Below are 13,411 nucleotides of genomic sequence, written 5' to 3'. Positions count from 1 at the left end.
TATCAAAGCGCTGGCCAAGAAACCGAAGTTGCGTAAGTTGTGCGGCATGAGTCTTGCGATGCTCAACCTCTACAGGGAGGGCGTCGGCCAAGATGCGCCGCGCTTCGAGACAGTGAAACGAGAAGATTATACATTGAGTGCAGATGCGCTGGCGGTCATGAAGCGTCGACAGAACGCTCTGTTGTAGCCCAGACAAAGACGCCCATGGAGGGATGTTGGACAACGATGACACCGGCGGGAAGTGCGCGATAATTCCGGAGAACATGGGCTGCGAAGACACAAAGACTGATAGAAAGAGTATCGACGGCCGAGAAAAGGAGAACGATGTAGCTGATCAGGCGGACTACAGCCGGCGTCTGGATATTTCCTTTGGGCGTGGCAGTACCTCAGCGCCTAGCCTCCAGATATCTTACATCTCCAACCATCGGGCGGGAAGCAAGCCTGGAAGCAAGAGCAACACTATTGCCGTCGACGTCGACATTGCCGCCTGTCGTGGAAACTAACCAGAGGAGAGGCGCCAAAGACGTGTCGCGAGCTTCTCGAGTAGCCCATTGCAAGACGACAGCATCTCGAAAAACCAATCACGACATCGTCATCTCCCTCCCTCAGGTACGGGGGCGGAAGGCCGGCACCAAGCTATGGGCGACGATAGAGGAGCACATTAGGGGTAGGATCACATCCTGGCCGAGGAGAGCAAGGGGGCCGGAGGAATGCCATTCGTCGACTGTCCTACACAGTAACATGAAGGGAAGGAGGATGATGTGCCGAGTCGAGATAGTGTGTAAGTTTTCTACTCTACTGTGAGGAGTCGGCAGCTCGACATACACACAGGGGGAGGGTTAGCCACGTTGGACCACGGTAGCACTTGATTCTTCGGGTATAGTTCGAGGATCGGTAGATGGCTTGGAAACTTGGATGGAGCGCTAGGATAGCAATCCGAAATGTCGGATATCCCGAACTCCCCGCCGTCTCAACGTAGCATCTTTCCCGACGGCGCCTGGCACTTGTTGAGGCCTTCAAGGCTAACTCGTGGCGCAAGCTATCCATTTGTGAGCTGTACTGCTGGGAAAGCCATTCGAGGAAAATAACCGCCTCTTCGTATCTCTGTAGAATCGGGGGGCGGAGAACAAAGCTCATCAGGTTGCATCGCTTTGGGTGACCAGCGATATGAACCGGAGCCGACGAGCCCCTCGCGACCAACGGCCCGCAACAGCAATCAGGGACTTCTCTGCCCAGAACCGCCCCGAGAGTGCCGAGTGGACGACGCGGAGGAGCCAAGAATCGACTGACCGCATAGCCTACTCGAATGCACTTGTTCTTTGTTACCCCAACGTCTGGTCCGGCCACCCCTGACCCTGACCGCCACCATGTGGGATGTGGAGTCGCGGAGCCGGGCGAAGGGGGGCAGGAGATGGATGCCATGCCGTGATTCCGGAGCAGCGCGTGCCGTGTAACTCACGACTTGCCCGATAGAGGCAACGAGCACGACGAAAACACCATCGGCTTGAACGCCTCCCCGCGCCAGCGCCCCAGGATTCCGCGAGAGCCACGACGACGGACGTGCCCCATGGTTGCATTTCCCCGGTCTGGCGCGCTTGCTATGCCCCGTAGTAATCGTATCGCTGCGCGGGGCCCCGTTCCTGAGCTCCGGCGGGGCGAAAATGGAAAATGTAACCAAAAAGTGCGCCGCCGGCGTCAGTCGCCCCGTGTAAGTCAGCCGCCGCCGTGTCGGGGCCTGGTCCTGCCGATCATCACGGCGCAATAAGCCTGATATATTCCAGCGGTCCAGGTCTCGCCACGGCGACGACGCCAGTCGTCTGGAGCCGTCCTTGGCGATTGATTCCACTTTGCAATCCATCTTCCCCCACAACGAACCCCATTCACAATGAGGACCGGACTTGGCTCTGTGGTCGTGGCCCTCGCCGCCGCGGCCGTCTCGCCGCTCGCCCTCGCCGACGGCAACGGCAATGGCAACGCTGGCGATGACCTCAAGTTCGGAGGCGGCGGCGGCGGCCACGACGTGCTCCGGCCGGGCTCCCCCGAGTCGGTGGGCATGCGCTCGCGGCCGCTGCGCGACATGGTGGCCAACCTGACGCACTTCACCGAGACGCGCAACTGGACGTCGCACTCGTACAACCAGGTGGTGCCTATCGAGCCCGGCGGCGTCGTGCTCGTGGCGCGCAAGGGCGTCGTCGTGAGCCACTTTGCGTTCGGCAAGAGCAGCCTCTGGGCGGGCGTCAACGGCACGCACGGCGAGCTGCTGCCGCCGCACAAGCAGGAGGACGCGACCGTCGACACCATCTACGACATGGCCAGCCTGACCAAGATGTTCACCACGGTGGCGGTCCTGCGCTGCCTCGACCGCGGCCAGCTCGACCTCAACGCCACGGTCGCGCACTACCTGCCCGGGTTCGCGGCCAACGGCAAGGAAAACGTGACGCTGCTGCAGCTCGCGACGCACACGAGCGGCCTGCAGGCGGACCCGTCGCCGGGCTTCGTCGACCCGTCGTACCCGACGTACCAGTCCAAGGTGGACGCCATCCTGGGCCAGAAGCTGCTGAGCGCGCCGGGCACGAAGTACCTGTACTCGGACCTCAACTTCATGACGCTCATGCTGGTCGTGGAGAAGGTGGGCGGCAAGAAGCTCGACGAGGCGATCGGCGAGTTCACGTCGCAACTGGGGATGCGGCACACCTTCTTCAACCGCGGCAACGTCGAGGGCGCCAAGTTCCCCTTCTACCGCTCCATGGCGCCGCAGGAGTTCCAGATCGCCGTCGAGGGCGACGGGCCGACCATCCCCAAGCGGCCGCAGCCGGTGCGCGGGACCGTCCACGACGAGAACGCCTACGCCCTGGGCGGCGTGTCGGGCCACGCGGGCCTCTTCTCGACGGCGGCCGACACGGCGCGCTTCTGCCAGATGATCCTCAACAATGGCACGTACGGCGGGCGGCGCATCCTCTCGCGCCGCGCCGTCGACCTCATCTTCACCAACTTCCTCGGCTACCTGGGCGAGGACCACGGCGTCGGCTTCGAGCTCAACCAGTTCTACACGGCCGGGCCCATGGCCAACCTGCTGGCCGCGAGCCACACGGGCTTCACCGGCACGTCGCTCGTCATCGACCGCGCGAGCGGCACGCTGTTTGTGCACCTCGCCAACCGCGTGCACCCGTCGCGCAGCTGGGCGAGCAACAACATTGTGCGCGAGACGCTGGGCGCGTGGGTGGCGGCGGCCCTGGGCCGGGACGTTGAGTTTCCGCTGTGATTTACCTCCCCCTTTCTTGAAAGGACTACGTACTATCATGACAAGACATAAGAGACACGCTGTGATGGAAGTACGTGATCGGCATCAGCCGCATTGCTAGTATATGATTCAAGGTATATTTAAATAGAAACACGAGAGCGTGCCGTTCCTTGCATGCATACCACATGTAAAAGAAGACCAGCTGGGGTAGTAGACCGAGACATTGATGGTCTCCCTCTTTCCCCAGTGACAAGCAGTTCCCCCTGGCGGCGATACTATGATGGTGATGATAGGACCCATTGATCGGCAGTCATGCTCCGACACAAATCCCGATTGCACCTCCAACAAACGCCCAAAGACTTGTAAATGCCCCCGGCCGCCCGTGGGCTGATTTTCCCCCGCTTACGGCCCTGCCCCAGACGGCGATAAACCACCGCCCCTAGTCCCACCCGTCAGCACTTTTGCTCCAGACAACCGCACAAGCTTGATTCCCCAGGCGGCGCGGGCTCCTCCTCTTCAGCCTATAGTCCGTGATCCCCGTCCCTCCATCCCTCTCGCCCGGGCCGCCAGAACTTGGAATCTTGCCCCCAGAAGAGAGCAGGAGAGCGGAGACTCCGGCACGTCCGCCGACGGGGCAGGCAGGACTGCCTGGAGACGTCGTCGATAGGTCGGTCGGTCAGGGCGTGCACGGTATTTCTCCGCGCGCCCGCTGCCGCCACCACCGTCGGTCAAAGACAGGTCGGGGCAGGTCCCTGGAAGGTCCCTGGATGCAATGTTACATGGTGCCTGTGGAGGCGCTCGTGGGCGGGCGGGCATGGATGATGCTGGTGATGGGCCTCGAGGTTTCGGCAAGGACCGCGAGTGCAATGACGATTGAGGGTCGTTTGCTCGTCAATGCGTGCCAATGATAAGAGGCCGCTGCAGCTCTTTTCCTCGATGATGATGATGCCCTCATAGCCCATCACCCATCCATTCGGCAAAGCCATCCCGGTCGAGACTCCTCAAGATGCATACCCCCAGCCTCAGCTCCTTGCTCCAGCTCGGCCTCGTGCTCGCCGCCTCGTCGGGCGCCGAGGCGCGGCCGCCGCGGCGCTGCAACGACGTCGACATCGTCGCGGGCCAGCACGTCGTCTACTCGTGGCCGGGCGCGGCGCCGCCGCAGGAGCTGCTCGACCTGACGCGGCAGGGCCTCGTCGGCGGCGTCATCCTCTTCGGCGAGAACATGAACGCCAACACGACGGCCAACGTCAAGCTCCTCAAGGAGGCGTACGACGCGAGCCCGGCGCCCGGCCTGCTGCGCAAGCTCACGGGCAAGCGCGCCAACTTCTTCGTCTCGACGGACCAGGAGGGCGGCTACGTGCGGCGCATCGTCGGCGCCGAGCCCGTCCTCTCGGCCAAGCAGATGGGCCTGTCGGCCGACCCGGCCGCCACGGGCAAGGCCGCGGGCGAGGGCGCCGCCGCCGTGCTCAAGCAGTGGCAGCACAACGTCAACCTCGCGCCCGTGCTCGACATCTGGCGCGACGCCGGCGACTTCATCGACGCCAAGGAGCGCTCCTTTGGCAACACGTCGGCCCAGGTCGTCCGCGCCGCCGTGCCCTTCCTCGAGGCCCAGCAGCGCGCGGGCGTCGCCGGCTCGGCCAAGCACTTCCCCGGCCTGGGCGCCGCCGTCGCCGGCTCCAACACGGACCTGCAGCCCGTGACGCTGACGCAGTCGCTGCGCGAGCTGCGCGACGTCGACATGAAGCCCTACGAGAGCGCCATCGCCGCCGGCATCGACATGGTCATGACCTCGTGGGCCATCTACCCGGCCCTCGACAGCAAGTACCCCTCGGGCCTTAGCCGCAAGTGGGTGCAGGGCGAGCTGCGCGACCGCCTGCGCTTCAAGGGCGTCACCATCACCGACGCCATGGAGGCCGGCGCCATCCTGCCCTTTGGCGACGTCTCCCAGACGGGGCCCCTCGCCAAGAAGGCCGGCATGGACCTTCTTCTCGCCAGCGCCCGCAACGTCACCCAGGGGGAGGTCATCCGCAAGGCCATCGTCCAGGGCCTCAAGAGCGGCTTCCTCGACCACAAGGAGTTTGACGCCGCCACGAAGCGCATTGCCACGATGCGGAGCAAGATTGCGGCCTAGGGCGGTGCTCGTCACAATCGCTGGAGCTATTCTGGTGGATGCCAAACGAGCTGCCGAGTTTAGAAACAAAAATGCAACAAGTGTAATGTCACCTTGTAACCCTAGCCCCTGAGCAGCAGACAACCGTCAAGGGTGACTGTATTGTCAACGTAGTAGACAGGCCTAAACCCTTCATGCCCATGAACCAAGATGCAGCAAGAACAAGACCAGAATGCATGGTATGTCTTTACGCACACGCTACACAAGTCTCCGCTGTGACCTCATATCGCCGTGTAAGTCACCAAGCCTCCAGCACCCCATCCCCTCCCTCCCTCATACCATCCCATCCCTCATACCCTCATCCCCCAACTCTTCCCTTCCTCGCCCTCTCCGCCTCCTCCCTCCGCAGCCGAAACCCCTCCAGCAGCATGTTCCGCATCTGCATCACCGTAAACGGCAGCGTGATCCGGCTCCCGCACCTCCCCGCCCGCACCTCCTCCTCGCTCGCCCACACGAACCGCTGGTGCTCCGCCGGGTCCAGCCTCACTTCGGGCGGCGCGGTCGTCGTCGTCGTGGTGTTGTTCTTCTTCACCACACTGACCTCAAAGGCAAACTTGCAGTACGTACGCGTGCGCGTCTCGTTCTGGAACACCGACCCGGCCTGCTCGTACGGCAGAGCCGGGCCCCGTCTGTCACTGTCCTCGACTCTTTCTGGCGCTCCTGCCGTTACTGCTTCTCCTTCTACCACTCCTCCCCGCCACCCCTTCCGCCCCCATCGCCCCTCCGTCACGACCCTCACCACCCTCTCCGCCACCAGGCCCGTCTCCTCCCACAGCTCCCGCGCGCAGCCCTGCAGTATCGTCGGGTCCTCCGCGTCCACCGCCCCGCCGGGCGTCTCCCACAGGTTCGGGAACTCGTCGTCGCCCGACCGCTGCAGTAGGAGCACGCGCGTGCGGCTTCCCCCCCCTTCCCGCTCCCGCTCCCCTGCCTGCTCGTTGTTGTTATTGTTGTTATTGTCGTCGTCGTCGTCGTCGTCGCCGTCGTCGTGGTAGTACACGAGCGCCCCCGTTGCGATGCCGTCCCACGCCAGGCCCCGCGCCCGCAGCCACTCCTCCTTGTGCACGTTCCACGGCGCGGCGGCGGAGTCAAACGGCACGGCGAAGCTTGGGGCCGGCCGTGGCGGGCCGGGGGCGTTGTCGGCGGCACCGGCATCGGGGTCTGCCATGTTCATATTCCCGTTCTTGTCGTGAGTGTGTGGTGTGTAGTGACTACACTGCTCTCAGTTTAAGCACGCAGATGCTGACTGGTAGCGGAACCACGAGTCTCGCAAGCGACGGCGAGTCGTTCGCCCGACTTATACGCCTGCATATGCAGCTCCGGGTCCTTTCGACCAACTCGGCCCGTCAGGGTATCACGTGTGCAGATCAGAAACATCCTTGCCTCACTGCCACCCGAATGGATATACTCATGATCCTGGGATCCCAAAACACTGTCTTATCGGCTCTCGACTTACAAGTCATTTGATATGTACATACACGCACCCCTCGCGCACTCGGCGAACCACGCTGCTGTCCCGCTCCTATAAAATCACAGCTCGTAGCGTCCCATCGTCAAGCATTGCCCCTCGTCAAGCGCAGAGATGTATCCCGGGAATTATCATCAAACGAACGAGGCGCCCTTGTCAGGTGCCACAACACATAAGCAAGGCTGTCGCTGGAAGGTCTGGCGTCGCGCAACCAGCAAGCATTATGCGAAACGCCGCGCTTTTGAACATTGTATATCGGCAAACAGTCGGGGGAAATACAAGCCGCCGGTGCCACGCGAGGCGGGCTGGGGCATGTTGGCAGCCAGTCGTATAAACGCCCGTAAATGTCGTCAGATCGTAACATGGCTGGCTGGTGTAGCCGATTTTGACACCATAGCACTCCTCCATGCATGGCCCACTCAACTTCGGGGTATCTCCAAATCCTCGCCCTCAGTGCGCTCGATAGTTCGTGTCCACCGAATCTCTCATGCCCTGGAATTGCCGATCCGCTGCGCGGCTTCATCGCGCTCCCCGCAGGAGACCGGCATGCGCCTCTTTCCCCTCCCGCTTCTTAATCTGCCAAAACGGATTTTTCTGCTCTGATCCGCGTGTGGTTGGCATGGGCCTCGAGGCACTGGGCCATGAGTCGCGTCACCGGCCACACTGCCGCCTTGTCCATCATGGCCGCCGTCACCCGGAGAATCTTGGTGGCGTAGCCGCTGTGCCCGTCGCCCAGCAGCGCAGACTCGACGCCGTTCATGCCCCCCGACGACATCTCAAGAGCAAGCTTCATTTCCGCAGACGCCAGCACCTCGCGGATCTTATCCAGCAGCTTTATGTCCTCTTCTTCGAGAAGCATAATGGCTGGCACCTGTCCGAGGTCAACCGCATCCTGCCCAAGGATGCCCAGGTAGCGCCCGACACGGTCTTGCAAAGTCGCTACCCACTCGGCCAGGACCTGCGCGCAGTCGACCGCGCACAACGCTGACTGCAAAGGGAGCTCTCGGCTTGTGAAATCGGCAAAGGTGTTGTTCAGCTTGTCCGACATGGCCAGGGAGTCTGCGGCATAAAATGCGGCTTTTCGCAGGTGCTTCTCTCGGAGCGACATCGCTCGACTAGGCACTGTGAACCCGTTGCCGACGAACTGCTGGGGACCAGGAGACATGTCGAAAGATGAGCCCGGCATGGCTGGGGAGTCGATAAATACCGAGTCTGCGGCCGCAGCGTCTGCGAGCTCTGGTCCGAGGGGATCCGGGTTCGCCGTCGGGGAGAGGTCAGCATGCTGAGCCGCGTCGTCGCCACGGGCAAGCTCCTCCGCCATTCCCTCCCAGTTTCGCTGCCAGACCTTCTCCTTTGCGTGCGACAGATTGACGAACAGACGCACGTACGCCAGATCCAGGAGCGGGATGGCGTCCGCCGATATTGGCCCCTGGCCAAACGGGTTCGGCCGCTCCACGCTGTGGTTGGGATTGCTAGCCCACGCCACTTGCCACGCCTTGAGTGCAGGCTCAATGTGTCTATGCATCTTCTCCGTCTCCTCGCTCGTCCAAACCCGGTTGTGGTGCCGCTGACGAGTCTCCCATATGTAGTTGTGCAGGGCGAGGATCAGCACAAAGCACCCCAGAGTGCTCGGCTTCAAATCAGTCAACGGGGGCTCTGCTTCGTCAACCGAAGCACCCATGGCCTTTTGACTATTTTTCAGCGCGAGCCGCTTCTGTCGTCGCTCATTTGTCCGCAGCAACTCTCCCAGCGCGTCGTAAAACGTCATTCGGTTGTGGTTTGCGGCTTGGACGCCACCCTTGGCGATGAACGCCGCGCTGGACTCGGCTGCGTAAAATTCCTCGTCGCAGGGCAGGTCGAGGAAGATTTCTGAATTGGTCAACGCTGGTGTGTGGTTGTACGCAGCCATGAGGAGGCTCGATATGATGAAGACAGCGTAGAGCGTGCGCTTGCGCTCCTCCGTCGTCTTCCACTGCAGCCACTCCTGGTGGTGTGCTTCCTGTTCCGGCGGACGCGTCCAGCTCGAGTCGTCCGACATCTGAACGTCCTGCTTCGCTGACGCGTCGGCGCGGTTGGGCCGTAGCAGGTCCGCGGCTTGGGCGAGGCTCACCAAGGCGACGCAATGTGTCGAAGCGATGTCGCTGGCCGTCTTGTCCGCGCAGTTGTGACCGTACACGATGTTGATCAGCATGGCTTGGATGAGCCACAGCGGCACGGAAGCAGGGCTCTCGCTTCCGGCACGGTTCGGGTCGGCGCCATGGGCGCTGCGGCGCGCGTCGGCCTTGCGGATGTCCGATTTCCGTCGCTCTTCGAGGTAGGAGAAAATCATCTTCTTGGACATTTCGAAAAGCTCCCTCGACTGCGCGTGCTCCAGCTCAAAGAGCGCGCCGATGGCGGCCATGGACAGGAGCAGGCAGCCGCTGCCACCTACGCCAGGCGAACGCCCATTAAGAGACGAGGACAAATCAAAGGATAGCGTAGCAACGTGCAAGAAAGGAAGATGGGGGTGGAAATAGGTCAGGTAGGCTCGCACATATCGCTGCAGATCCTGTGTACTGGGCAGGTTCGTAGCCGAGGCCGAGGCCGTGTTCGTGCCGGGCTGGGCCTGAGGCGACAGCGGCGACGTCTGTGACGTGAATGAGTATTTACGGCCACCGAAGGGCGGGCACTGGGAGAGGGCGTTCACAATGGCAATCCGCGTGGCATCGGAGATGGTGGTCACAGGAGGCGCGCCGTGGTTCCCGCCGTTGAGGGATGACGGACTTTCCGGGCCGGCGTTGAAGCCAAGGGTCTGGGACAGGTTCTGCGTGCTGAGCCCGGGCACGGCAGACGGGCTCAGCGAGCTCAGTGACGGCGGAGGCGTGGAGAAGTACGGGTCATTGATCTTTTGAGTAGCTGGCTGAGGTGATAGAGGAGCTCCATTGAGGAGGTCAGGAAAGACCGAACCATTCAGATCCATCGCAAACGGGTTCGGCATCTGCGGAGGTCCCATAACCGAGGGTTGCCACATGGTGCTCGTCCCGGCCGGCGCAGGGTGGTTAGATCCATCCAACATCACATCGCTTATCCCACTCTGGCTCGTCGTGCTGATCGCAGACGGGCTTGACCCGTCGACCACGTTCTCGCTGGTATGAAAGGACATTTGGTGGTCGAAGCCAGTGAGCCAGTCCAGACCGTCGTCGAAGGGCTGGCTCGAGGCCACATCGTTGAGGCTTGCCCCGAACGGCGACGTCTGCTCCAAGGCCATGGACTGCGGAGAGTCGTTGTAATGAAGGGCATTGGGGTTGATGGTGGACCCAGGCGTGAAGAACATGCCCTCGAAATCAAACTCCGGGTTGAAGGCGGCCAGGGGTGGCGCGGTCCGCAGCCCGTTGTCAAAGTCATTACTGTTCATCTGCGTCGTCTCCAGCTTGGGCAGGCCGTGCTGCATCCCTCGCTGGCCCAGAGCCGCCGACATGCCACCAAAGATGTGGTCCAGGTTGTGGACGGGCAAGCCAACTAAGCTCGGGTGACGGCTGTGCGCGGCCATGCCTCGCGCGACTGAGGCGTTCGCAGACGCAATCATTTGCATGGCGGCGCCGTCAACATGGCTGATGGTGTTCGCCCTCGGCCGCATGGAGCCGGTGGCCGAGTTACCGCCACCCGTGGTACCAGCCACGCTATTCTTGCGAGCTCTGCTCTGGCCAGGAGCCACGCCGCTGGCGGACTCTCGGCGGTTGCGAGGGCGGGACGACGGAGTTGTCGTCTGGTGCAGCTTCTGCTGATGCCGGAGCAGCAGGTCACGGCGGGCGAAGCATCGCGCACATTCAGGGCACTCAAAGGGCTTCTCCTTGGTGTGCGAGCGCTCGTGCCGCTTCAGGTGCTCCAGGCGGGCAAAGGAGCGCTGGCAAGTCGCGCAGACGTGTGGCCGCGGCTTGTCAGTCTTTGGTGGAGGGAAGTTGGCCGGCGCCTTCGTGTTGACGGTGATTGTGGACGCTGTAGACAAGGCAGCAAATTGTCAGCACAGGTCGAGGAAAAAAAAGGCGCACCACACGACGAGGGCAAATTCGGGCGACGAACGACGGACGACGAAATGCGCATCATCAGGGGGCGGGGAGGCGCGAGAACTGGAGGGGCAGTGCCAGAGAGACACGAGGCAGCTAAGCAGGGCGCGGTCGGGCCGCAGGGGGCTCACCAGAGTCGTCCGTGCTGGGCGGGTTCGCAGCAGCGGCGGCAGCAGCGGCAGGCGCCGTCGTCGTCGTAGGGTTGGACATGGTGGGAGCGCGCGACAGCCGAGGACCAGCGTCGTTCAAAACCATGGCAAGCAGCGAGTGTTATCTCGCCCGACGATGATGGTGCAAGGCGGCGTCGAGACGGGCGATTGCAGCAGCGGAGCAGAGAGCTTCGTGTTGGGGCGTGGGCTACGCGGCGCGGGTCGTGGGGCAGAGCTTCGCTGACTGAGGCAGAGCGATAGTGGGGGGGACCCGAGGTGTCGGTCGACGGCGGCGACGGCGGCGGCGGCGGCAGCGAGAGCTCGCTTGTCTTGTTGGGTCAGAAGGAGGGGCGGCTGGGGACCGAGGAAAAGGCGTGCTCAGCAGCCGACAAGAGCATGTCAATCCGGGGCGCAAGCGGCGACAGAAGAAAGCGTCACCATAACATCTGTCGTTGCGGGAGCTCGTCGGTGCCGGGCATGCGAAGCAATTGCTGCTTGGAGGAGGCGAAAGGTAGAGTCGGGGAGGGAGGAAGGAGGGAAGGTTTGGCGGTGCGGGACGGCGACAGGATAGAGGGCGAGCCAGCGCCGTACCGTGCGAGGGCACCGTGCGCGCAGGCGACACCTCACCTCACCCCCGGCCTCCGACGCAGGCGCTCGCGCAGTGGCGTGCCATGGGCTGGCAGCGGTACCGGTGGGCAGCCCGCCAGCGGGTACCGGTACCTGCGCGCGGCCGTGTTGCTGTCCAAGGTTGGTGGCTCGCAGGCCACGGCTCCCCGGCGCTGGCCAGTCCCAGCGCCGCGCCCAGCCGCGAGCAGGGAGGCCCGGGGGTGGCTGTTGGGCGGCTGCCGCGTATCCTTGTCCCTCCCGTGACGGCACCTGACCCATGCCGGGTACAGTACAACCGCCATGTATCTGATTCCACAGCGTCCCGTCGACGGCGGCCGCAAAGGAGCAGCTCCCAACAGCTCAAGCCACCGCCGACGGGTGCAGGGGGACCGGCCAGCCAGCGCTGTGGGAGGATGGTTTCGAGCGAGCGGGCGAGCGAGCGACGGCACAAGGTACGGCTAGTCACCTAGTCACTCGTACCTGAGGTGGCCTGTCGTAGCACCATCGAGGAGAGATTCATTCACTGCCCGTTGCGAGTCCACATCGCCATGTCGCGCCCAACCGCACTCGGACACAAAGGTACATAGGTCTGAGCGAGTACCTGCTTCCCGTCGTCAGCCACCTGCGCCCTCGCCCGGACGCAGCACCAAGCGCCGCCCAGGGCCGCCTCCTCGGGGAACCGAAGGGGAACAGCCCACCACGGAGCTGCTCAGGCCATGCAACCTCGAGCCGCTCACCAGTTCTGCGTTTACCAAAGAGGTACAGTACGGTTACAGTGCTGTCCCTGGCGGAGTACGGAGCGCGGAGGACGGCGTGCTGGGCTGTGTTCGTACTCGCCCGTCTCGGCGTCGAGAGCTTCCCGCCCGGAGAATATTGCCTGCATGCGTGCGCGCGCACAAATGTGCGGGCTTTCCTGCACACGCAACGCAGGCGACCCGTCGACGCTGCATCGCCGCGCATTTCAACTCACTTTGGATCAATCAATCCTGCCGCCGGCGGGAGGAGCACCGGCGGGGACTGGGACGACGCCTCCAGGACGGGGCCGATCCCCTGCTGATGGGCGCCGCCTACAGCGCTGCAAGGCCAGGCCTCGCGGTTTGCCGGCCACGCACCTGGATAACCGACAACTCGTCTGTGCACCGACCTAGCCAGCGCCAGCGCCCCTGGACAAGCGAGGAGGCACACGGACGCACAACATGGACGGACATCGACTTGTAAGTTGGGTTGACGAGATACTAGGTAGTAGGTGAGACGCAGTCGCGCGGTGGGCGAAATGCGGTGCAAAAAGACCGGCGGCCGCCGCCCGTTCGTCCGTCTCGACTGGGTTGCCCGATGGAGCCTCGCCATGATACCAAGAGATGGCTGTGCTGCGCTGGGCGGCTTGTTCTCTCGCGCGGCCGCCATCGTCGTCTCGTTCCTGCTGCTCTGGTCGCGTTGGCGTCGACTGGTCTCATGCGGCGCACGCCGTTTCCGGGCCTGGGAACAGGGGCTCGCACACCCACCCGCGGCGCATCTCCAGCGGGTCGCCGCCTGCCATTGGGCACGTCGGGGGAGGCCAGCGTGCTAGAGACGCACGACACCTCTGGGGGAGCTGCTGCCCTGGCCTGCCTGCCCTGGCCTGGCCGGGCCTGAGCTCGAGGCGGCGACGGCGGCGGCGGCGGCGCCGGGGTGACGGCGTGGGCGAGGATGGGATGGGATTGCATGGGATGGGATGGATGGCATGGGCTGGTCTGGGCA

At 63.3% G+C, this 13,411-nt stretch overlaps 4 protein-coding genes across 4 annotated transcripts; 2 read left to right on the top strand and 2 right to left on the bottom strand.

Moving 5' to 3' along the window:
* Positions 1-1,885: 1,885 nt before the first annotated feature.
* Positions 1,886-3,262, top strand: PLICBS_005791 (uncharacterized protein; the record flags this gene model as incomplete). Its single annotated transcript, XM_018319502.2, has 1 exon — positions 1,886-3,262. The coding sequence occupies one exon, from the start codon at positions 1,886-1,888 to the stop codon at positions 3,260-3,262; it is 1,377 nt and encodes a 458-aa protein (XP_018181976.2).
* Positions 3,263-4,247: 985 nt separating this feature from the next.
* PLICBS_005790 (uncharacterized protein) lies at positions 4,248-5,372 on the top strand (the record flags this gene model as incomplete). The annotated part of the gene is made up of 1 exon (XM_018319501.2): positions 4,248-5,372. One exon carries the CDS (start codon positions 4,248-4,250, stop codon positions 5,370-5,372), a length of 1,125 nt encoding a protein of 374 aa, XP_018181975.2.
* A 337-nt stretch (positions 5,373-5,709) lies between these two features.
* On the bottom strand, positions 5,710-6,582 carry PLICBS_005789 (uncharacterized protein; the record flags this gene model as incomplete). The annotated part of the gene is made up of 1 exon (XM_018319500.2): positions 5,710-6,582. The coding sequence occupies one exon, from the start codon at positions 6,580-6,582 to the stop codon at positions 5,710-5,712; it is 873 nt and encodes a 290-aa protein (XP_018181974.2).
* An 865-nt stretch (positions 6,583-7,447) lies between these two features.
* On the bottom strand, positions 7,448-11,129 carry PLICBS_005788 (uncharacterized protein; the record flags this gene model as incomplete). The annotated part of the gene is made up of 2 exons (XM_018319499.1): positions 7,448-10,851; positions 11,051-11,129. The coding sequence occupies 2 exons, from the start codon at positions 11,127-11,129 to the stop codon at positions 7,448-7,450; spliced, it is 3,483 nt and encodes a 1,160-aa protein (XP_018181973.1).
* Between the last annotated feature and the right edge of the window lie 2,282 nt (positions 11,130-13,411).

This window comes from Purpureocillium lilacinum (assembly GCF_023168085.1).
Source record: "Purpureocillium lilacinum CBS 284.36 DNA, scaffold_4, whole genome shotgun sequence".
NCBI classification, from domain to species: Eukaryota; Fungi; Ascomycota; class Sordariomycetes; order Hypocreales; family Ophiocordycipitaceae; genus Purpureocillium; species Purpureocillium lilacinum.
Note: the sequence above shows the minus strand (reverse complement) of the source record. Positions and strands in the feature narration are given on the sequence as shown.